The following is a 26,168-nucleotide window of genomic DNA, read 5'->3' as shown; positions in this document are numbered from 1 at the left end:
AAGTTTTAATACAAATAGGCCGCCAGTAAGCAAAGCAAAAGAATGACAACATCTGGAAGACCAAATAATAATAACCAGCAGAGGGAGCCGAAGAGCAAGAGACCACCTGCAGGGTTAGGGGTTGTTGAATTTATTTTATTGTTGAACATTGATGAACAATGGTGACTGCACCGATTGGTGCTTGGGTGTGTATTGGTGCGGTTTTGGGTGCTTTCATGGTGCATTGATGCAGAGCAGACTGTCTCTCCCCCAGAAAGAACAATCACAGGTCCTGGGTTAGTTTTGTAAATAAAAATAGCGTCATTGTAAATAATGCTTCCCACCATCAGTGTATAGTTTGAAGACCATTCCGCAATTCGGTTAACTGTGGGCGTAAGTCTGTTAGGCAGGGTGCAATGGAGCAGCGGGACACATTTATTTATGTTTTAAAACTGTCGCACTCAGGGTCAGGTTAAAAGTAGAGGGAACTACACCTACGTGTTACACTAAAAATAAAAGTTGTAGGCCCGGGACGTGCCTAAGAGGAGGAGGGTGCAGTGTTGCGGAGATGAGGACTGTATTTTTTTGATTGTGTGCTGTATTATTATTATTATTGTTTATTCTGCGCCCCCCTACCTCCGGAGCTGTGTAAAGGTGAAAGGGCATCCCATAATTAGTCCACAAGCATACACATCAGCCAAATAATAGAATACCCCTGTTTAATAGTTATCTCTTATTCTGTGTTTTAGAGTAAGGCTGTGTCTCCCATTAATTGAAGTACTCCATTGCACCAGTGAAAGAGAATAGATCCCCTTTCCTTCCCATCCCCAAAATCTCCATTTCCTTTTACACCCCCTTCCGTCATTGCCGGGCCTCGATTGCCGAATTACCTCCCCTCCAATAACCGCCATTGAACATGTGCTCGAATCGGAGAAGAAAGGCGTGCCCGCCCGTCGTCATCAAGGGCGGAGCCAGAGGGTCGCGCGACCAACCAGGGCCGAGGTGAGCACCCCGATGGACGTGTCCAAAAGGTCGGCGGCTTAATCGCCGGAGGCGCTATAAAAGGCGCGCACGCAAGAAGCAAGTGAGTTGGTCGTGGAGAGAGTCGTGAGGAGTCAGTCAGTGGAGTCGGTGGTCAGTTGGTTGCGTTGGTTGCGGTGAGGAGTCGGTGGTGGTGGTCAGTTGGTTGCGGTGAGGAGTCGGTGGTAAAGAGTGAGTGGACCAAGAACGAGTTGAGGGTTTGGACCAGACGAGTCGGACAAGGCCTGGCAAAGCACGCGACGTCCACAGCAGCCACAACAGCAGCTTGGGGGCCTGAACGGCGGTTTGGAGCAGGACCGTAAAGGAACGGCGGCTGCTAAACGCGCCGGTTGAGCTGCAGGACCCCTTTGGACCTCCCTCTCCCTCCAGCCATCCACCTCCTGCCTTTCCACCCTTCTTGTGTACGTGAGTTTGTTCTGTTTGTTCTGTCCTGGGAATAAGTTAAGTCTGTATAACTATAAGCTAGTATTTGCACTGTGTCACCTGCGTCTTATGTGTTGTAAATAAACCTTGATTGCTCCTTTTTGCTTGTGTAAATAATAAATCCCATTACTCGTCTGTACGTCTTCTCGTTTTATTCCTTTTCCTCTTTGCATTGCGTCGTTTTAGTCTTTTCCCTCATTGAGCAGCTGCGGTGCGATCCGGCCAACGTTTGGGCGGGATCGGGTTCTAATCGGGGAGTAACTGTTCGGACGCGGTAATACCAACCGCTCGGTAAAATAACATCTTTAATCCGCGTCTGTAACAATTATATATATATATATATATATATATATATATATATATATATATATATATATATATATATATATATATATATATATATATATATATATATATATATATATATATATATATATATATATATTGTTACATATTTATGTGAATGTATGGGAATTACCATTCAGGTCTTTGCTTATCCGTGTGTATTATATTAAGGGTTGTTGTGATTGGAGGGTCAGGAGCCCTTCTGAACCAGTGGCCGGAAACGGAAGTGACCGGAAACGGAAGAGGAAAAGACACGAGGAAAACAGGACGAGTATTCTTCTGGATCTTCCTCGCCCCGCTCGGACGAAAGGTGGCATCGACCTTGAGCGGCGTGACAAAGCGGCGTTCCGAAGCCCGTCTGGCGAGAGGAATTACCGGGACGTGTACCGACCCGGTGGAGGCGTCAAGTTGACGTGGGGCCGTGCATCGACCCCGCGTCTGGTACCGTTCGCGGCCCCGTCTAAAAAGACGCGTACGAGTCGCAGGTTGGGGCCTAGCACGCCTGGCAAGTGGCGTGGGGCTCTTGGCTTGCTTTACCGCACCTGCTTCGCGTAGCCACGAGAGGCTGCAGCCGCGGGGCCTGGTACGATACCTGCCCGGTGGAGACGTCCACCCGGGGTTCGTTCAACCGCCCGAGTGCGGCGACGCCGACTATCATCTTGGTCAGGAGGGGCCCAGAGACATTGTGCGGGACCGAAACCAAGAGGGTGTCGTGAGTACTCACCGGGACACACGTATATAAGATGGCCATCTTATTCATAGGGAATTGATTGTCATTGAAATATGGTTGATGGTTGTGTATTGTTGATTGCTCGGGGAAAATCTCCGTGGTTGTGTCATTGAAATTGTAAGGTATCATTACCATTGGGAAATATATTCTTGAACATCAGTGTCTCTTGGGGTGGAATTCATAGGGATTGCGTTGCGAAAGCGCATCTATATAATACTACTTTCTGGCGAAGGTCCTCTCACGGTCCGGGGGTCACCGAGACCAGGTAGTCACCGAGGGGACCACGTAACAGAATTGGGGGCCCGTCCGGGATCTAAAATTGTATAAAATAATAAAATAATATTTTTATTAATTAAAATTTATTAATTAAGTATTAATTGGTAATTTTGGGGGAAATTGGGGTAAAGTCTTGGGTGAAGGTTAACAGGTGTTAACGATAGTCACCATGGCGTTTGTGGCACAGAACTTTGCGGTAACACCGAGTGAGGCACAGTTCCGAGCGTTACTAAAGTCGGACCTCTTGAAATTGGCCAAACATTTTAACTTGGAGGTCCGAACTAATTTGAGGAAGGCAGAGTTGCAGACCACGGTGATACAGTCTATGGTGGGATTAGGAACATGGGACGAGTTAGCCTGGGAGTGGCTACCCGAGGAACCAGAAGACGTGGAGCTCCGGAAACTGGAGTTGCAATTACGGAGCCAGGAACGGATTAAAGAAGAAGAAAGGAAAGCAGAAAAGGAAAGAGCAGAAGAATAAAGGAAAGCAGAAAAGGAAAGAGCAGAAGAAGAAAGGAGAGGGGAACGAGAACTCGAGGAAAGGTTAGAAAGGATGAAAACAAGGGAACTCGAAGCAGAGGAGAGAAAAGCAGAAAGGGAATTAAAGGAACGTGACATGGAGCTTCAACAAGAAATTAAATTCAAGGAGCTGGAGTTAATGAGAGAACGGGGAGAGGCACCACCCTTGCTGACGGGGTCGACACCTTACCAGAGAACCTGGGATGTGGGCAGACATGTGAGGCTGGTTCCACCGTTCAGTGAAAAGGAAGTCGCGAGATTTTTTCCACACTTTGAGAAAGTGGCTCGACAATTAAACTGGCCGGAGGAGGCCTGGACCATACTCGTGCAAAGTGTGCTGGTGGGAAAAGCTCAGGAAATTTATTCGGCGCTACCAATGGACCAATGTGCAGATTATGAGGTACTGAAGAAGCACATCCTCAAGGCCTATGAGTTGGTGCCGGAAGCTTACAGGCAAAAATTCAGGAATGCCAGGAAGAGGGAGAGTGAGACCCATGTGGAGTTTGCCAGAGTGAAAGAAAACATGTTTGATCGGTGGTGTGAGTCAAAAGGAGTCGGGAAAGACTTCGAAACATTGCGGGACTTGATCCTGGTGGAGGAATTCCAGCAGTGTGTCCACGAGGACATCAAAGTGTACCTGCAGGAAAAGAAAGTACCAAAGTTGTGGGACGCAGCCCCCATGGCAGATGATTATGCCTTAACCCACCGAATAGGGGTCCACGAACCTAACTCCTCGCCTAGATCTCCGCAGGGGAGGTGGGGAACAGCAGGTGCGGAGAACGACCATACATGGCGGCGGCCTCGAGATGATTATGGGGACAACTATGATACCCCACCTGTTCGAAATCGGAGGGATGAGGGCCCAAGACAAACTTATAGTTCGGGGGGCCCGAGGCAGACCACGAGTTTTTCCTCCGGGCCTACTTGCGCTTTTTGCAAGAAACCTGGGCACTTGATGTCCAGTTGTTACCGCATGAAAAGCGAAGACCCAGAGCGGAGTCCGACTACTACGACTCCAAACGCAATGACCATTGTGAGAAATCGCCATCAAAAGGGTTACCAACCATTTATTTCAGAGGGGTTTGTGTCACGGGATGGAGCCTCGACTAACCGGAAACCGGTTAGGATATTGAGGGACACAGGGGCACATCAATCTTTAATGCTTGAAGGCATTTTGCCATGGTCCGAGGAGACGGCAACGGGGGATAGTGTTCGGTTACAGGGGATCGGGGGCGGTGTTAGTGCTCCCCTTCATGTCATCCATTTGGAGTCCGATTTGGTGTCCGGACCGGTCACCGTCGGTTTACAAGCCACGCTTCCTGTAGAGGGTGTATCTGTGGTTATCGGGAATGATTTGGCCGGGGGTCAAGTTTATGGTAACCTGAGGGTTGGTAAAGAGCCCAGCAGGGAAAATAACACCACACCAGCTCGGGATGGCGACAAAAGTGCCAAGTTATTTGTAGGGGGACTGAACTTCAAAACGGAGGAAGAAGTTCTGACCTCTGTCTTCAACAGATATGGGCCGCTGGTGGAAGTGCGGTTGGTAAGAGACTGGGAAACGCAACAGTCAAGAGGGTTCGGCTTTGTCACGTTTGCCAGCACAAAAGACGCCAGAGAGGCAGAGAAGAATTGGAATGGCAAGGATTTGGAGGGTCGGACCATAACAGTAGGGAAGGCATTTCGTAGGCGTCGAGAGGTCTACAGGAGAGGACAACTGGGCGGTAGTTTTGGTGGTGGCCGCAATCAATATTATTATGGAGGCTCCCTGAGTTACGGCAGCTCCCGAAGGAAGGATTGGCAAAGTAGTGGCCGAGAAGGAGACCGCTATTCATGGGACTACAGGGACAAGGGGTCCCACCATAATTATTAGGGAAGTTCTGAGAAGTTGAAGCACTGAATGCGGCGGAGCCGCCGAGCCAAGATTCCTACACGGATTAACCGTGATCGCCGTTCCTAAAGGCGTCCCTGTAGGGAACTTTCATACACGGACTAACCGTGAACTCCACGTTCCTCAAGGCGCCCATGTAGAGAACTTTCCTGCATGGACTAACCGTGAACTCCACGGTCCTAAAGGCATCCCTGTAGTGAATACTCAGCTTGGCCTCCCGGAAAAAGTGCTATCAAGTTGCTTAACTTTGGATCTTTGATCAACCCCTTAACCTTCATTCACAAGAAACTGACAGTCAAAGTCAGAGGGTCAGGAGATGGAGTTTGGCTTGGCAGGAATCCAACGGGAAATTGAACATGTAAAGGGCAGGGACAAGGTCGCGGCTGGTGCTTTGTCCAGAGTGAATTACCTTGGAAAATCTCTGGGGGGTTTTGTGAAATATTGTTGCTTTATTTTTGAGTTGTGATAATTGTTGCCCAGGGGAACTGATGATTTGGGGGGTTGAGTTATCTGGTTTGTTTCTCCAAATTGGCCGGCAAAGAAAGTTTTCGCTGGGTTCACACTTTCTTTCTTGAAGGGGGGGAGTGTTACATATTTATGTGAATGTATGGGAATTACCATTCAGGTCTTTGCTTATCCGTGTGTATTATATTAAGGGTTGTTGTGATTGGAGGGTCAGGAGCCCTTCTGAACCAGTGGCCGGAAACGGAAGTGACCGGAAACGGAAGAGGAAAAGACACGAGGAAAACAGGACGAGTATTCTTCTGGATCTTCCTCGCCCCGCTCGGACGAAAGGTGGCATCGACCTTGAGCGGCGTGACAAAGCGGCGTTCCGAAGCCCGTCTGGCGAGAGGAATTACCGGGACGTGTACCGACCCGGTGGAGGCGTCAAGTTGACGTGGGGCCGTGCATCGACCCCGCGTCTGGTACCGTTCGCGGCCCCGTCTAAAAAGACGCGTACGAGTTGCAGGTTGGGGCCTAGCACGCCTGGCAAGTGGCGTGGGGCTTTTGGCTTGCTTTACCGCACCCGCTTCGCGTAGCCACGAGAGGCTGCAGCCGCGGGGCCTGGTACGATACCTGCCCGGTGGAGACGTCCACCCGGGGTTCGTTCAACCGCCCGAGTGCGGCGACGCCGACTATCATCTTGGTCAGGAGGGGCCCAGAGACATTGTGCGGGACCGAGACCAAGAGGGTGTCGTGAGTACTCACCGGGACACACGTATATAAGATGGCCATCTTATTCATAGGGAATTGATTGTCATTGAAATATGGTTGATGGTTGTGTATTGTTGATTGCTCGGGGAAAATCTCCGTGGTTGTGTCATTGAAATTGTAAGGTATCATTACCATTGGGAAATATATTCTTGAACATCAGTGTCTCTTGGGGTGGAATTCATAGGGATTGCGTTGCGAAAGCGCATCTATATAATACTACTTTCTGGCGAAGGTCCTCTCACGGTCCGGGGGTCACCGAGACCAGGTAGTCACCGAGGGGACCACGTAACAATATATATATATATATATATATATATATATATATATATATATATATATATATATATATATATATATATATATGTATATGTATATATATATATGTATATGTATATATATATATTGTTGCGGATTTGAGAATCCTGCACGTTGGTAATTGTTGTAAATATCACCCTCTGTAAATAATGTAATGATTCCTGTAAATACCTCCATTTGTGTAAAGGTCAAAGGTCGTCCCATTAGCTAGTCCATCGCATACATGTAGAAAATCATAGGCCCTTCTAAATAGTTATTTCTTTATTATGTGTTCCAGTTTAAGGCACTGTTTTCCATTAGTTGACTCTGCATTGCACCAAATCAAATAAGATGGACCCCCTTTCAATTGCCCAAAACCTCCATTGCCGATTGTATTGCCAACTGCATTAGTGCCAACTGCATTTGCCTCCATTACGGCGTGGTCAACTCGGAGAAGAAGGGTGTGGCCCCACCTCGTCATCAGAAGGAGGGGTGAGCCAGCCCCCGATCAACCAACCAAGCATGAGGGGTTTGGCCTGAGAGGGCGGAGGAAAGAAACTTCGAGGAGGTTCAAGAAGATTCTAGGGTGTGGCCTATAAAACCCGTTGCCTCAGCCCCCACCGAGAGAGATGCGTAAGAGTTCAGTTGAGGAGGAGTTGAGTTGCGCTGAACCAAGTCAGGCTTGCGGTTCTGCCGAGAGAGAGACGACGCTGTCCAGCCCCTGCGCACGCGCAGCTTTGACGCGCTGCTACGCGGGAACCAGTTTGCGGTGGAATCGGTGGCCGTCCACTTCCAGCCCCGACGTCCCATGCGGGATCAAGCTCCAGCCTGCGTCCAGCTGAACCTTCCTCTCCTTCCAACCATCGATCCCTGGCATCCATCTTCCCCAGTCGTGTGAGTCTGCTCGTCGTCTGTCCTCTGTGTTGTCTGGGGTTTTAAGTAAGTTTGTATAAGTATAAGTTGCTCTGTGTCCATATTTCCCTGTAAATTACATTTCTTATCTTTTCTTCTCTTTGATTGTTGTTGTGTAAATAATTAATAAATATCTGTTCTTCCTTCCTTCGTCTTCTTCTTCATGCTCGTCCGATCGTCCCTGTCTTTTACCCATTGAACACCTGTGGCATGATTTGGCCAATGCTCAGAATCGGGTTAGTCCTTGATAAATGGCTCGAACTTCGGGTTGCTAAAACCGCTCGGCAATTAGTCCATCTAAAACCGTGGTTCGAGCAGAAGTTATTCCCTCGTTCCCGGCTGGCGGTAGTAATTAGGTACGTAGCGAACCCCTAGGCCTAACAAACCCTACCTATCGTCGGTCCGGGAAGGACGTTGTAGCTTCAGGATCGGAGACGGCCAGTGCAAATAGAAGGGGGATTAACCCCCCCCCCCCCCTCGCTAAGGGGAGCGCCGTACTCCGTTTCCGTAACAATATATATATATATATATATATATTTATATATGTTATATATGTTATATATATTTATATATGTTATATATATTTATATATAGCCTGGTGTTGGCTTAGTGGTTAGGGTGCTGGCTTGGGATCCTAGGATCCTGGAGTTCGAATCCCGGTCGATCGCTGAATTAATGCCAAGGGGGTTGACTCAGCCTGTCATCCTTCCGAGGTCGGAAAATTGAGTACCAGCTTGCTGGGATGACTGATCAGTGATCACGGTGTATACCCCGATTTAGAATAGGTACACCGTATCCCTGCGCATCGTAAGAGCGTGACCAACTGACCAAGGGTTGGCGTCAGGAAGGGCATCCGGCCATAAAAACATTGCCTCAAACAGGGAACCATGATTGTCATGGGGCCCGCAAGGCTAACCCCCGCTCTAGCGGGGAAAATGGCCTTAAAACGATCATTCATATATATTTATATATGTTATATATATTTATATGTTATATATATTTATTATTTATGTATGTTATATATATTTATATATGTTATATATTTTTATATATGTTGTATATATTTATGTTATATATATTTATATATGTTACATATATTTATATATGTTACATATATTTATATATGTTATATATTTTTATATATGTTATATATATTGTTATGGATTCGTCACTTCCGCTGTTTTGGTTTTCATCCACTTGACACACTTCTGGTTCTATGTATTATTATTATCATTGTTTAAGTGAAATGGCCATTAGTATAATCAAAATGTAAAAAGGTTTATTGTTCATGAACAGTTTGCAAAGGTTAAAAGCGTTACTGTTAAAAAGAGACAGGAAGCCGGATCGGGAACCGGAAGACGACGAGGGTGAAGAAGAAGAGGTGTGGCGAGCAAAGTCTGACAAGACACGTGACGTCGAGCTCCGTAGCGAGCGTTGTCTAACGAAGGTGGCAAGGGAATTTTGAGTTCCTTGAAAGGACATCCTGCGATAGGTATTATCGCTGGGATTGAGAAATCTGCGTAGTCAGGTTTAGGCTGAGATTCCGACGAATCCTTGCCTGGTCGCATCGACTCAAGTAAGAGCCGTCGGCCATTTTGAACCTCGTGCTTGGTTCACCGACAGGTTTTGCTACGCGTCAGCTCTTCTCAATATCCTATCGTCTGTTGGGGATGTGTGTGCGCGACCGCGTCGTCTCCAATTACGTTGCGGTTTGCTGATTGAGCTGTGAACGTGCTCCTCTGGAGGGCGCCTTTATACAGTTTCGGCTGTGTGACTGCCATTGCCATCTGTACGGGATTCGGGTCTCGACTGGACATCGGTCTAGCGATCGCTGGAGCTAATCAACTTCGCCTTGGAGAAGGTTATAGAGACATTGAGGAGTGTCCTTTTTGCACTCACGTGGAGCGCCGTGAGTTATCTGACTTTCGTTGATGGTACCATCCGAAGATATATAGAGTGCACTCTGGATTGTTATTGGTTGTACCGTTATTCTTATGTGTGATTTTTTAATACAACATTTGTTCGTTTAAAATCATTGGTGTGGTTTCACTATTAATTTCTAACACAGAATAACATATTTTTCTGCCGTGGCTCCTCTCGGGATTCGGAGGTACACCGTGACCAGGGGGTCGGGGAGGAACACGTAACAATATTTATATGTTATATATATTTATGTTATATATATATTTATATATGTTACATATATATATATATATGCAGTATATTTATATATATGTTATATATATTTATATATGTTATATATATTTATATATGTTATATATATTTATATATGTTATATATATTTATATATGTTATATATATTTATATATGTTATATATTTATATATTTATATATGTTATATATATTTATATGTTATATATATTTATATATATATTTATATGTTATATATATTTATATATTTATATATGTTATATATATTTACATATTTATATATGTTATATATATTTATATATGTTATGTTATATATATTTATATATGTTATATATATTTCTATATGTTATATATATTTCTATATGTTATATAAGTCATATATATGTATTTATATTACTGTAGATCTTGGCTGATATACATCCAGAAAGTCGGGCGAAACTGGTGATAAGGAACTGCTGGCTTGGTAAGCGCTAGCTAGCTGCTTGGTAACTGAACAAACTCCGGGTTTACTCCCTTTCAGTTTAGTGTTAAAATAGCAGCAGTGACTGTTTCAAAAGGTAATCAAATGTGCTTGTGGTTTATAATATTTTTACTTCCGGTCGGGGTGTCCCACGAAACGCCACCTGAACACGGATTTCACCCAAGGCGGAAACCCCCTTGGGGAGGGTGGGGCAAATTAAGTCGCTACAACCTCCGCCGTGTGAACTGTAGTCTTGTCAAGTTTGGTTGAGATTGGATAAATTATGACAATGTATCGCGGTCAGACAGACACCAAATTGCATATTTTAATTATGATTATGATTATGATGATCGTAGTGAACAGGTTGAAGTCTGATAGGGAATCGTTGCTGTTTATAGACGTTTGGGCTGTACTACCGTGTTTAATGCCTCTTCGGTGTCCCTCGCCACTGTCCCATGCCACTACGTGCCCCTTGCCACACTGTACCATTCTGCTACAGTGCTACATGCCCCTTGCCACACTGTATCATTCCGCTCCGTGTTCCTTGTCACACTGTACCGTTCCGCTCCGTGTTCCTTGCCACACTGTACCGTTCCGCTCCGTGTTCCTTGCCACACTGTACCGTTCCGCTCCGTGTTCCTTGCCACACTGTACCGTTCCGCTCCGTGTTCCTTGCCACACTGTACCGTTCCGCTCCGTGTTCCTTGCCACACTGTACCGTTCCGCTCCGTGTTCCTTGCCACACTGTACCGTTCCGCTCCGTGTTCCTTGCTACACTGTACCGTTCCGCTCCGTGTTCCTTGCTACACTGTACCGTTCCGTTCCGCTCCGTGTTCCTTGCCACACTGTACCGTTCCGGTCCGTGTTCCTTGCTACACTGTACCGTTCCGCTCCGTGTTCCTTGCTACACTGTACTGTTCCGCTCCGTGTTCCTTGCTACACTGTACCGTTCCGCTCTGTGTCCCTTGCCACACTGTACCGTTCTGCTCTGTGTCCCTTGCCGCACTGTACCGTGCAGCTCGGTGTACCTTGCCACACTGTACCGTGCGGCTCCGTGTTCCATGCCATACTACCGTGCGGCTGCGTGTCCCTTGCCACACTGTACCGTTCCACTACCTGTCCCTTGCCACACTGTACCATTCTGCTTCGTGTCCCGCACCTCTCTGTACCGTTCCGTTCCACCCTATACCATGCCACCCTGTATCGTGCCACCCTGTATTGTACCACCCTGTACTGTGCCGCTCTGACCCGTCCCTTGCCATGTCGTGCTGCTCTTTGGTGATTCCCACCACCTCTTTGAAGCCATGCTGTCACATTCTAGGCTGGCTAGCTCCATGCCATTGCAATTTCATGCCTATTTTATATTGAGGCTGTGTATGCAGAGTCTAGATAGATAAAGAAGGAGAGTGTGTGTGTGTGTGTGTGTGTGTGTGTGTGTGTGTGTGTGTGTGTGTGTGTGTGTGTGTGTGTGTGTGTGTGTGTGTGTGTGTGTGTGTGTGTGTGTGTGTGTGTGTGTGTGTGTGTGTGTGTGTGCACGCGCGCACACATACACATTCATATTGTGAAGTGTCTTTAAAAAGAAGTCATTGAGATTAATTTCTCTCATTACAGCAAATAATAACCATAAGGTGTGCACTTGGGTATGCATGTCATATTCGTGAAACTATTCTCTCATTGACGATGACTACCGATGTCATCAGTGTCATTTGAGTTTATCTATTGTTCTCCTTTGTCTTTTGCAGACTCTCTGTTTCAGTTGAAGGTACAGTCTCACTGCATTACTTTTGAAACATATTACCTGTGCACATCCTGCTCCCTTCCTATACTATAAGGAGTACTAAACAGTAATTTTGATGTGGAGTCGTTTATTCTGACAGAAATTCATTTGTTATGTTATGTCATGTCGCCATGTAATCACCCTCTCTATAGTTCACGGTGAAGCAACTTGAAAGGTTGTCGAAAAAGTCCGAGAAAGAATCCAAAGCAGAACAAGCAAAAGTGAAAAAGGTGAGGTGCCGCCATTGGGCCGCATTGCAAACGGTGATCCTCTTGATCTTATTTCCACATCGTGAACTGACAGAATTCCTCCTTTTACAGCACATAGTCAGTATCAATTGTTTGATTCCAGAATTTAAAAAAGGAAAGAAATCTAGCATCTGATTATAAACCGGACCAAATATTTTCGATGCTGATGCAAATTTCTCAAGTTTCATTAGGATCGGGAATTCCCTTTCCGTTTGGCCTCCAGGTGTAGATTCAGTATGAGTTCCCTTATGAGGAACTTCAATTCAGGAGGCCAGGAGGCCCATCAGGCCTGTACAATGGTTGTCAACCTACGGTTGTCTTTCCATGCTCTATCCTTTTTTAAATGATGAACATTGTCGATTTATCGATTTTGTGAAAAAATGCAAAATTTTCAAATAAATTTGAAAAACCTCTTTTATTGAGCTTTCATTATTCGAGAGCATTTAACTAAAATTATACAATGAACGAGCAAACAAATAAATAAAAATACACACATCAATAACTTAACGGATTCAACATAAAAAAAATAGTAAAACATATTTGCCAATTGAACTTGAGCTATTTTAGTAGTCTGGCAGTGCCATCCATCATAGTGCAGTTCTCTAATACTGCCACTCAGGTAGCGGCAGATCGTAGTGAAGAAAAATAGCTTCTCTACACCCTCACCACTGAAGGAGCTCCTTTTTATTGTCGTAAATGTTCCCAACTGTGCTGAACCCTTGCCATTGGAGAGAGTGCTTTGTAATTATAGAACCATGGAATAAATGCCCTTTATTGTATTAAAACCAAAGAAGTTTTTTTTCTCTCTACAAAGTTGAGGCTAATGGATGAGTATTTGCTCAAAAAAGATGATTCACAGATCGTTTTATTTAGAAGATATACCCACAACTTTGTCAAAAACTTTACACCTTTCCAGTTATCGGATCTGGGAGACCCAGTAAACATAAAGTAAACTTTTGAAAGGAAGTGTTTTTTATTTATTTTTTATTCTTTTGTGTACAACATTGACACTAATGGGGGAGTATTTGCTCAAGAAAGTGATTCATTGATCTTTTTGTTTGAAAGATGTATTCTTTGGAAGATAACCAAACAATACAAAAAATAGAATGGAATTAAATGATATCAATTAAGTCCAACATTTGCAGAACAGTACGCCAAACAACAAAAAGTGATGAGTGTCTCGGTCTCGCCATGCAAGTTCAAAAAAACATACGAACAGCAAGACCCGTAAACTTTCAAAGCTCGTGAAACTCGTAAAATCATGAAAATAAAAAAGAATGACCGCACTGTGGTCACAACCTGTGACAACATCCAGTAACAGGCCGATTGGGAAACGCACATTTATAGCACTCTTAAACGATGAACAGCGCGATTGGGAAACACATTTAATGCGCGATTAAAATATTAACTCGGCACCTCATTCCATATCATCATCCGCACTGTTATATCAGAATGAGCTGATTCGTCACATGGTCACGGATTGTTTAACCCCAACATGGGGCCGTTCAAAAAATTATGTGATGCTATTTGTTTAGTAATTTGCATAATGTAACGCTTGATTACCATGCGTTCTGATGCACTTGTTTAAATCTTACTATTATTCAACAAAGAATTAGATTTTTTCGGGGTACCTCGTCATGAATAGCACTCGACTCGAACAAAGCCAATGGAAAATCTGATGCGACAAACCTAGGCAATGTATAATCAGCAGAGGCATATCGGCCTAATGTGTTAGGCCCACCAGAAAACCAAGATGGCGGACATATAATTTTGTTTCAATGTTATGGTGGGTGGAGTCTAGCGACAGATGTGGGTGTGGTCTGCAGCTGTCTGACCAATGGGTGCACATTGAATAAATCGACCCCCAACAATAACCCCAACAGCAACACCAACAGTAATGCAAAGCTCTTGTAACACAGGTAACAAGAACAAGCTTACCTTTCTCAAAGGAATCAAATCAGTAATCCGATTTCAAAGATGCTATAACAATTAAACAACTAACGAGAAGTCGATGGAACAGGCAAAGCTCACGAGGAAATGAAAACCAGAAACGCTTCTCACATGGCAATGGAATGATCTCTGGGATGATTGAGGATCATCCTTCTTCCTCCGAGTTTAGCAATCTCCATGAAGACCTCGTATCATGCTCGTAAGGTTATTAGCCAACAAAACTACAGTGAAAATAACTCTGGTCTCCGAGGACAGGAAAGGTAGTTTTAAAAATTCCCTTGAACCTGAATGATGATTTTTTCTTTTTCATATTTATACCACTGAATTATTTGTAACTAAATTCTAGGCGCATGCAAAGAAGCTCACACAAAGAAAAAATATATATACATATATACACAAAGAATTAAGTTAAGCACCCCTACACAACGAATTAAGGTAAGCACCCCCTAATATATATTCTTTGTGTATATGTATACATTGGCATATATTCTAAGGTATGTGAGATCAAATAATGATTGGTATGACATTAGCAATTATCCATTGATGAAATTGAGTGAACAAAGTGAAAAAAAGTGATTGGTTGAGTCAGTGATCCGATCACGTGGGTCCTACACACGTTATTGACGCAAAGATCGCTAGAGGTCTTCTCAGAACAATGACTGTACGCTAGAAAACATAAACGTCATCCACACTGTCCGTGATGGACCTATAGCTCCATACTTAAATTGAGGTGAAAATATGCCTAAAATTCCCAAAAAATTTCACCTTAAATTATTCAGAATAAAATATTGAAAACGGCATGATTGTTATGTTTTTATGTGACCATAATATCACTTCTCCAGAAAATATAGCAATATCATGGGTATATTACACTGTTTTGACGACAACAAACTTGTAATGTGCGAGGTTGTAAAAAAACGGGGGGGGTGCTTAACTTAATTCTTTGTGTATATATTATATAAGTTATAGTACAACAAAAATCATGCCACGTAGGTGTCCTAGACCCTAAGGGATAAGCATACACTACTGTTTAGATTCACCAAAATCTGAGCCTGTGTATGGCCGGCCCGGACCTGACCTGCGTGCGCGACGTGTCATGCGACTCATTACCTGTGTGCTTTCGACTGGTATCGACAGATTATAATGCATGCCCATAGCATAAAAACTTGAGTGGGATTGGCTTTTCCGTCAACGCATTAACTGTGGTGTTTTTTTCCGTCAAATTTTCCTGCACATTAACACGAGCGTTCAGTGAAACCCTGTAGCCAAGAATATGAGACATCACGTTATAACAAGAATAATAATAATTGTGTAGATGGTGCATAATACGTGAGTGAGATGTGATTAAGGAAGGTCCACGTTCGGGGATTTTTTTTCTTGCGAATGCACCTGATTAAAACGAATAGACGAATGCTTCTAAAAATGTGGACCTTTGTAACTTGGGGTGTTCGGGTGGTTTGGGCTCTATCTAAAAATCACACATTTGTCCTTCCATCCTGTTATATTTTGTAATGCTTCTTCTCTCACTTCCCATTTATTCCTTCGCTACTTCCCCACCTCCACCCAGGCCCTGCAACAGAAGAACATTGAAGTAGCGCGGATTTATGCGGAGAATGCGATCAGAAAGAAGAATGAAGGTCTCAACTGGTTGAGAATGGCTTCTCGTGTGGACGCGGTTGCCTCAAAAGTGCAAACTGCTGTCACTATGAAGGCTGTATGTTTTGCTTTGTTTTTGTCCAATTTGAGCTGCGGCGAAGCAAAAGGGGGTTATGGTTGTCGCTAATATTGTGTGGGATCAAAATGGGGAGCATTGAAAAAGTGCTAATTTAACCAGAAAAACGCTTCTTTTTCCAAATCTCAAAATCAATACATGTACAAGACAGACATGCACAATGTCAGCAGGTTATAACTACGTGCACGCTAAGTGAAAAGCGGGTTGAAGCAATTGGTTCATGTCTCTCTGTACATCTGTCTTATCAGTTTATGATCGAGGAACAACTTATTTAAATAGAATAGTATACAGTGCATTCAGAAAGTATTCAGACCCCTTCACTTTTTTCACATTTTGTTATGTTGCAGCCTTATGCTGAAATCGTTTAAATTCATTTTTTCCCTCATCAATCTACACTCAATACCCCATAATGGAAAAGAGAAAACAGGATTTTAGAAAGTTTTGCAAATTTATTAAAAAGAAAAAACTGAAATATCACATTGACATCAGTATTCAGACCCTTTGCTATGACACTTGAAATTTAGCTCAGGTGCCTCCCATTTCTCTTGATCATGTTTGAGCTGTTTCTACACCTTGATCGGAGTCCACCTGTGGTAAATTCAATTGATTGGACATATGGAAAGTCACACACCTGTCTATATAAGGTCTCACAGCTGACAATGCATATCAGAGCAAAAACCAAGCGATGAGGTCGAAGGAACTGCCTGCAGAGCTCAGAGACAGGATTGTGTCGAGGCACAGATCTGGGGAAGCCTACAAAAAAAATCTCTGCTGCATTGAAGGTTCCCAAGAGCACAGTGGCCTCCATAATTCTAAAATGGAAGAAGTTTGGAACAACCAGGAGTCTTCCTTGAGCTGGCCGCCCGGCCAAACTGAACAATCGGGGGAGGGAAGGGCCTTGGTAAGAGAGGTGACCAAGAACCCGATGGTCACTCTGGCTGAGCTCCAGAGATCCTGTGTGGAGATGGGAGAAACTTCCAGAAGGACAACCATCACTGCAACACTCCACCGATCTGGGCTTTATGGCAGAGTGGCCAGACGGAAGCCTCTCCTCAGTGAAAGACACATGAAAGCCTGCTTGGAGTTTGCAAAAAAGCACCTAAAGGACTCTCAGACTGTGAGAAACAAGATTCTGTGGACTGATGAAACCAAGATTGAACTGTTTGGCTTCCGTCTGGCCACTCTGCCATAAAGCCCAGATCTGTGGAGTGTTGTTGCAGTGATGGTTGTCCTTCTGGAAGTTTCTCCCATCTCCACACAGGATCTCTGGAGCTCAGCCAGTGACCATCGGATTCTTGGTCACATCTCTTACCAAGGCACTTCTCCCCCGATTGTTCAGTTTGGCTGGGCGGCCAGCTCTAGGAAGAGTCCTGCTTGTTCCAAATTTCTCCCATTTAAGAATTATGGAGGCCACTGTGCTCTTGGGAACCTTCAATGCAGCAGAGATTTTTTTTGTTGTCTTCCCCAGATCTGTGCCTCGACACAATCCTGTCTCTGAGCTCTGCAGGCAGTTCCTTCGACCTCATAGCTTGGTTTTTGCTCTGATATGCATTGTCAGCCATGAGACCTTATATAGACAGGTGTGTGCCTTTCCAAATCATGTCCAATCAATTGAATTTACCACATGTGGACTCAAATCAAGGTGTATAAACACCTCAAAGATGATCAAGAGAAATGGGAGGCACGTGAGCTAAATTTCAAGTGTCGTAGCAAAGGGTATGAATACTTATGTCAATGTGATATTTCAGTTTTTTCTTTTTAATAAATTTGTAAAACTTTCTGAAATCCTGTTTTCTCTTTGTCATTTTGGGGTATTGAGTGTAGATTGATGAGGGAAAAAATGAATTTAAACGATTTCAGCCTGAGGCTGCAACATAACAAAATGTGAAAAAAGTGAAGGGGTCTGAATACTTTTTGAATGCACTGTATTTTGAACATGAATAGGAAGTCTGTCGTTTTAATGTACCTTGGCTCAGAATTTGTCCTGACCGCACATGCACAGAGAAGAGCGAGATAATTTTTAGGTCATCTCATCTCGATTCTCAGAGATGAACTTATAAAATGGGTCGTGATATCCGGATGTCTGTCCGTCCATTACCTTTTTGCTATTTTTGCTACGTCTTCCTTTTCACCCGGTTGATTGTTCTGAAACTTGCACATGAATACAAGACAGTATCTCGCACAATCGCTCAGACTTAGTTATTTTTGATTTCCTCCTTCTTGAATTTTTTTTTTCCGTGAACCGAACCCTGGTGTTGGGCTTGCGGCTAGGGTGCCGGCTTAGGATCCTAGGATCCTGGGTTCGAATCCCGGTCGATCGCTGAATTAACGCCAGGGGGGTTGACTCAGCCTGTCATCCTTCCGAGGTCGGCTAATTGAGTACCAGTTCACTGGTAATTCCCTGCTTGTCGTTAAAGGCGGCAAAAAGGGTTGGCGTCAGGAAGGGCATCCGGCCGTAAAACATTGCTTCAAAAAGGGGACCGAAAAACAACAACAACCACGGTTCCCGAAAAAGGCCAACCCCCGCTTGCGGGGAAAAATGGCCTCTACAGGTGGTTACGTGGTTACGGTGAACCCCCAAACTTTGGATCCTTACTTGTCGCTTCTTCAACAACCGATTGCTCTGAAACCCGACACAGCCCTTCTACTCATGGTCCGCAGGATCGCTCGGTCTTACATTTTCCGATTTCCTATCTTTGAATTTGGATCATGGTGGCTCCAATGGGGGGGTTACCCCTTCAAACTTTGGATCCCTATTCATCCCTTATTTACCAACCGATTGCTCTGACACCCGATACAACCCTTCACCTCGGTCTGCAGGATCCCTCGGTCTTAGCTTTTACGATTCTTTTAACCTCTTTTTAAATTGAATTATAAACTTGTACTTGAAGAGTCTAGAACACAAATCGCCTTCATAATACTTCCAATGACCTTGCAATATATCGATATATAGCATTAGAGGGCGTGAAGAAGAGGCCACCATAATGGCTATGTACAGATCAATAAAGCCTCCATCTCTTAAATTGTGACAACGTCGACTTATTACAGTATATGTCATTGGTGCTAAACTTCTGGATTTTTAAAAATCATTATTACATTAAAATTGAAGAACAGCAAGGGTCTTGCTGTGTATGGGTTTCCTCTTTGTGGATTCACTCTATTGTGATGAATTTATTGAGGCAAGGTTTGCGGAGTGCGGTCAATGCGCTCAAATAATCGTGGGTTGATGAACTATTTTGCACATTTATTCACCTAATTCACTATTCACTATTTTGCACATTTATTCACCTAATTCAAATGGGCCATCAACACAATAACCCCATAAAACCCTGCAATGTCATCATTGCCATCAACTCGTCTTTATCGTCGCCATCATCATCGCATTATTGGATCACGTTTAACATTATTATTAAAGGTACGTTTCATGATCTATATAACTTAAGAAAATAAACTTTATTGTATGTTCTTGACACAGGAAAAGAAACTTTATTTTATGCTCTTGATACAGGAAAATAAACTTTATTTTATATATTTCATGACTTTTATTCATGAAAATAAATAGCACAAAACAATGCACAAACATGTTAATTAAGGGTACAGTTTGGATCATTTTAAAGCTGAAAACCCTATTTTCCCCATTTCCCCTAAGTTTGTCGATTTGCAGTTCACGGGAATTTTCAAGAATGAAACACCTGCGAACGACGAGGCCCTCCTGTATATACTTGAACACTGTGTGGTGTGTCGTGTTCTATGAATTCTCTAGTTATAAAGGTCTTTGTCCAAGGAGTTCTGGTTATACTTTATTTTTCCATTAGTCTAGTAGGAAGACTAGGTCCCCCTGCACCCCCCGGAGATATACTTCTAATCAGTGTTTCTAGATTGGAAAAAATGTGTAGAAAATGACTAGCTATGGCCCCAAGCTGAAAAAATGTCCCACATACCATTTTTATGCAAATTACTGCTGCAAATTTTATGCAAAATTATGCAAATTTTATGCAAATTTTTGATGAGGAGTAGAGTTGAGGGGTCTTTGAGGGCTTCATCGAGGTGCTCTCGGTTGCAAGACTGGGTCATTCTGAGAAGCACAGCAGGGTCAGAGATCATGATGTTCTCCTCCTCAGTGAATCTCTCCATCAACAGCCTCTCCATTGCCTCACACACTGTTTTGAGGCAAAAGAGGGACTTTGCGTAGGCCTTTCCACTGAGAACACCTTTGAGAGATCCACTTGTTACTAGTTGTGCCTCAAAGAGAATCTCTGCATATCCAGAACCACGCATCTTGTGTCCAGTGAGCATCCCGATGTAGTTCATGGATGTGTGGAAGGGTCCAATCGTTACTACATGACTAGCAAATTCATTTGGCCAGCGCCAGATGATGGGAAGGGCTTTCATGCAGACACCCAGATCAAATGTATTCAGGACCCATCTCTGACCCACCTCAGCAGTTGCTGCCTCGGAACGCTTCAGTAGCTCACGAACAACTGCGTTGTCTGTGATCGGTTGGTGGATAGGCGTGCAGTAGTCGACTGTTGATTTGCTGGGTGGGGGAGAACCAGTTGCAGAGGTGAAACCCCCTAGCCCAGGCACAGGCTGCAGGCCATTGCCATGCCATGCAGGCACCAGGCACAGACCGATCACAGACAACGCAGATGTTCGTGAGCTACTGAAGCGTTCCGAGGCAGCAACTGCTGAGGTGGGTCAGAGATGGGTCCTGAATACATTTGATCTGGGTGTCTGCATGAAAGCCCTTCCCATCATCTGGCGCTGGCCAAATGAATTTGCTAGTCATGTAGTAACGATTGGACCCTTCCACACATCCATGAACTACATCGGGATGCTCACTGGACACAAGATGCGTGGTTCTGGATATGCAGAGATTCTCTTTGAGGCACAACTAGTAACAAGTGGATCTCTCAAAGGTGTTCTCAGTGGAAAGGCCTACGCAAAGTCCCTCTTTTGCCTCAAAACAGTGTGTGAGGCAATGGAGAGGCTGTTGATGGAGAGATTCACTGAGGAGGAGAACATCATGATCTCTGACCCTGCTGTGCTTCTCAGAATGACCCAGTCTTGCAACCGAGAGCACCTCGATGAAGCCCTCAAAGACCCCTCAACTCTACTCCTCATCAAAAATTTGCATAAAATTTGCATAATTTTGCATAAAATTTGCAGCAGTAATTTGCATAAAAATGGTATGTGGGACATTTTTTCAGCTTGGGGCCATAGCTAGTCATTTTCTACACATTTTTTCCAATCTAGAAACACTGATTAGAAGTATATCTCCGGGGGGTGCAGGGGGACCTAGTCTTCCTACTAGACTACATTACCAATGACCTTATGGGTTGTTTTTTTTTTTTGTTAATCATTTAGCTTACCTCGTCACTCTTTTTACTGAAGAATTGTGAGATACCATCATCTTGCAAGATTGTGAATATGTTTTTTATTTACTTTTGACATTGTTCTTAAAGAATGGGAATGTTGGAAATTGAGGGGAGGCGGGGAATAGGGAAGAGATTGAATTTAATTTCCATCATTTACTTTTAACATTGTTGTTAACAAACTTCTCAAGCACCTTAAATAGTAGTCTTCCATTTGTTAATGTCCAATCCTCTGGCACATGTCCTGACTACAATGAGCTGGTAAAGATATTGGGTAACATCATGCTTATCTGCTCCACCACCTCCCTTGATACTCTTGGATGCACATCCGTCTGGCAGCCCTTCTACAAATCCCCTCAACCTCTTGACAAATCCTGCAAAGTTGTCTCTTTCCTCAACTCTTCCACCAAAGAGCTTCGACTAACATCATTTTAAAAACGGTTTTATTTTGACTCTCCTACCCCTCCCCTTCGCACCCCACAAATAGTCACCACCAGGACACCACCCACATAAAACACCCAATGCACTTTTTATAATGGCTCATGCATTTGTGTGTGGCCTTGCAATTCTCCAGTGACTGCTTTGGCTTGTCTTTTTCTTCTTCCTTAAGCTCCTAAGGCTTGGTCCTTAAGCTCCATAATCAAAAAATGTTGGCAAATGTTCATGTTTATTTTATTTTTTTAACACCCCATGCCTCTATATTTCAGCAGTATTGGTGTTTCTGTTAAGAATTTTCACAATTATTCACAATGCCACCCATAGTTAGTTGTTGTTTAGCCCCGGACAGTTGTCTCGAACAAGCCCGTGGCATGGAGACAGCCGGACGATCTCGCAGGAGCGACCCAAAGTTCCCCCACATCCAGGATCGTGTACCTCCACCTTCACGAAGTCAGGGCCATGACAGAGTTAGATAGAGAGACAGGAGGGAAAGGGCCAGTCCATGGGGACCCATCGGCACTCTGACCATGACCGTGCTGGCATGACGAATCCGGTCAGCAGGGATGCACAAAGGTTTCTTTGGTTTTGAAGATGCACAAAGTTTGATCAGAACCAACAACCATCTTCTGCAAATTACTGATGCACAAAGGTTTCTCTGCCTTTTGTAAACAAAAGACAAGTTTAATTTTAAGCACCTTTATATTGTTCCATTGTTGAAAATTGTTGACCTTTTCACCTCCTGTATTGACATTACTTTGTAGCTTGAGAGCTAAGGCTGATCAGTTAAAACGAATACCAACAGTGAGATGGTCTTTTCCCTTTTTCACCTTTAGGTAACCAAGAGCATGGGCCAGGCAACAAAATCTCTGGACAAGGCTCTAAAATCGATGGATCTGCAAAAAGTTTCTATTGTAATGGACAAGTTTGAGCAGCAATTCCAGAACCTTGATGTTCATACTGCGGTTTGTCATCTACTTACGCTTTCTTCAACTGTAATAGTCACACAAAGCTTCTTCTGTGATAGCTCGAATATCTTTAAATTGAAATTGTAGAGTACAATGCCTTGATGTCGTGATAGTTATCTCTGAAATTTCAAATTTTATTTTCTCAAACCCCTCTTATTGCCATTAACCATTATAAAGTGCACAGCAACATTGCCTGCATGCTTTGTAAGTGCTTTTCATGATAAAATTGCAAACGTCTTAAATTATTACTGTATTTAGTCCTTGTTTTTTTTTGGGGGGGGGGGGGGCAAGGAAACAATGTGCCAGGAATGAGAGGAATTTGCTTTGTGTTGGCAGTTTGGACTTTTTGCCATAAACAGACGCCTCGTGTTATGACCCATGGGCAACTTCATAAACCCGGAAGCCGAGTCTAACCCGGTGACTTGTGTGACGGGCAGGTAATGGAAGACAGCATGAGCACAGCAACCACCTTGACAACCCCCTTAAATCAAGTGGATCAACTGATCCAGCAGGTAGCAGATGAGAACGGGATGGAGATCATGGATCAGTTGAACGATCTTCCGGCTGGGGCCACTTCTGTTGGTGAAGCGTCGAGCCGAGCTGCCAACGAGGCCGATCAGCTGAGCCGCAGGTCTGTAGTAATCAAATTTCCTCAACTACTTGTAAATCTCCTTGGAAACCCAACCTTCAATGTCAGTAACTGGTTTTACCTTAAGATTTTTTGCCCTATATTGCCTGCACAGTGTTGTATAAAAGTATGAATTTTTGGATGGAATTTATCTAAAGTGGAACATCAGCCGAAGCTGTCTAGTGAAAGCCTTGCTTGAACCTGTTCAAAAACGAATTATTGACAAGTACAGCACTTTCCTGGGATAAATGATTCAGCTGGTTCTGAGTAGAGTTAAAGTTCAGCTGCCTGCAACAGCTCATTCAGTTGTGTGGGAACTGGCAGGATAGCCTAGAGGTACGAACATTCACCTCAAAGCGGTCAAGCCTGGGTATGAATCTCGGCGCAGCTCCAAACTATCATCCTGGTGTTTCACAGGCAGTGTGATTCATCTGTGTGCCATTTATGGACATTAAACTAAGCATTACATCTGCTGGCATTGGATGTTGGACATTAAAGATCCCAGTTGCATTCGCAAAGAGTAGGCGAGCCATTGCCGACACCCTGAACAAATTACAAATATCTGCCCTAAAATCCAGAAGGTATCTGCCCCAATCAATAACACAGCCACACACTCTGGTGATGATGCTACCCAACAACCTTGTGCTACAAATGAAAGAAGACTTGTCATTACTGATTTAAGAGTCACACTTGTGTCATTACTGCTGGTTTCCTCTACAAAATTAAAGCAGCATGGTCACTGCTTTTGGGATTAACCATGTCATTTTTATTCTAACATGCCATGTTCAATGTTTTACAGACTTGCTGCTCTGCGACAGTGAGCTTGTGAACCAACTTACGCCTTTCCATTTAAACAGAACAAGCTGTGTATTATGTCACAAACTATGTATGTATGTATGTATGTATGGCACCAGTTTATCAGAGTTAGAATTTGTAGATACCTTAATCTCTGCCAAACAACCTTTTCCAACAAACATTTACGTTTTGATCAACTTGAAGGAAGCTGACATTCTTTCAAGTATTTTACTGTCATAAAAAGGCTATTTAGAAATGGTGGATGAATAAAATACAAAAAAAAAACTAGAACGGCACTCTTGACCGATATGCCTCCCCTCCTCCCACATTATTACCTCATTGAATGAATGAATGAATGATCGTTTTAAGGCCATTAAAGATCCATATGTTTTATACCTCTCCCACCGCCCCCTTCCCACGCCCCCCCTCCCCCCCCTAAAGCCCTCGCCCTCTCTCAGATCTCTCGATGTCTCCATGTCTCTCGGTCCCTGCTCTCAAATGTTGTGTTTGTGTCCTTCCCCCTCTCTCCCCATCTTGTCTACCGCTCCCTATGTTATATGTTTTATGTGTCGGTTTGTCTTTCTGTGTGATTAATGTTCGCTCTTTCACGAGCCTCGACCTTGTATACAAAAAAAAAAAAAAAAAAAAAAAAAAAAGCCATTCTTTCCCGCTAGAGTGGGGGTTGGCCTTGCGGGCCCCATGACAATCATGGTTCCCTGTTTGAGGCAATGTTGTTATGGCCGGATGCCCTTCCTGACGCCAACCCTTGGTCACGCTCTTACGATGCGCAGGGATACGGTGTACCTATTCTAAATCGGGGTACACACTGATCATTCATCCCAGCAAGCTGGTACTCAATTTGCCGACCTCGGAAGGATGACAGGCTGAGTCAACCCCCCTGGCGTTAATTCAGCGATCAACTGGGATTCGAACCCAGGATCCCAAGCCGGCACCCTAACCGCTAAGCCAACACCACACCTCATTGTACATATTTTTTCCCAAGTTTGATTTAAATCCATTCAGCTGTTCTCAAGTATCAGTTTTACCTCACAAAATCACAGCATTCCTCACCTTTGATGCCAAAATATAGTCCATTTATCTTTGAATCATAATATATAATTATACCAAGTTTGATGAAAATCCCATGACTCGTGCACAAGTTAGCTCGGTAACAGAATTTTTACAGAAGGGACATCTGACATTTGACTTATTGACCCTAAAATCCAATCAGCTAATCGTTATATCGTTATATCATTATACATGCCTGTACCAAGTTTGAATTGGATCCCTTCAGCCGTTCTCAAGTTATAGACCTATTACAGACTGACTTTTGATCTCTTGACACCAAAATCAAATACATTCATCTTTGCATCGTAATACATACTTGTACCAACTTTGGTCAGAATTCCATCAATGGTTCATAAGTTATTGCGGTGACAGGATTTTTACCCAACTTGACCTCTGACCTCGTGATCCCAAAATATAATCATTTCATCTTTGCCTCATTATACATAGCTGCACCAAGTTTGACTAAGATCCCTTGAGCCATTCTCAAGTTATCGTGGTAATGAAAACCTACCACGGACGGACGGACAAGCTGAAAACATGTTTCTGGTGACTTTGTCGGTGGAGGCATAATGAGAACGGCACTCTTCAACGTCGCAACGTTGACCAATATGCCTCCGCCCACATTATCACATCATTTTACACATATACACAAAGAATTAAGTTAAGCACCCCCCCCGTTTTTTTACAACCTCGCACATTACAAGTTTGTTGTCGTCAAAACAGTGTAATATACCCATGATATTGCTATATTTTCTGGAGAAGTGATATTATGGTCACATAAAAACATAACAATCATGCCGTTTTCAATATTTTATTCTGAATAATTTAAGGTGAAATTTTTTGGGAATTTTAGGCATATTTTCACCTCAATTTAAGTATGGAGCTATAGGTCCATCATGGACAGTGTGGATGACGTTTATGTTTTCTAACGTACAGTC

General features: G+C 43.7%; 1 protein-coding gene across 4 annotated transcripts in view; it reads left to right on the top strand.

The window, feature by feature from the left end:
• Positions 1-25,639, top strand: part of CHMP1A (charged multivesicular body protein 1A) — a 45,174-nt gene extending 19,535 nt beyond the window's left edge. For 2 of the 4 annotated variants that reach the window (XM_068127612.2, XM_068127611.2), the window contains exons 2-7: positions 11,997-12,016; positions 12,184-12,261; positions 15,797-15,943; positions 22,608-22,736; positions 23,177-23,370; positions 24,167-24,427. In XM_068127612.2, coding sequence (XP_067983713.2) covers positions 11,997-12,016; positions 12,184-12,261; positions 15,797-15,943; positions 22,608-22,736; positions 23,177-23,370; positions 24,167-24,188 — 590 coding nt within the window. In that variant the 3' untranslated portion in view covers positions 24,189-24,427. Of the gene's footprint in view, positions 1-11,996; positions 12,017-12,183; positions 12,262-15,796; positions 15,944-22,607; positions 22,737-23,176; positions 23,371-24,166; positions 24,791-24,819 lie in introns of those variants that run through there. The other 2 variants (XR_013624722.1, XM_068127613.2) reach the window with 2 other exon arrangements.
• The last annotated feature ends 529 nt before the right edge of the window (positions 25,640-26,168 follow it).

This window comes from Myxine glutinosa, chromosome 10 (assembly GCF_964187855.1).
Source record: "Myxine glutinosa chromosome 10, kmMyxGlut1.1, whole genome shotgun sequence".
Taxonomy (NCBI): domain Eukaryota; kingdom Metazoa; phylum Chordata; class Myxini; order Myxiniformes; family Myxinidae; genus Myxine; species Myxine glutinosa.
The sequence above is the reverse complement of the archived record's forward strand: the minus strand, read 5'-3'. Positions and strand labels throughout refer to the sequence as shown.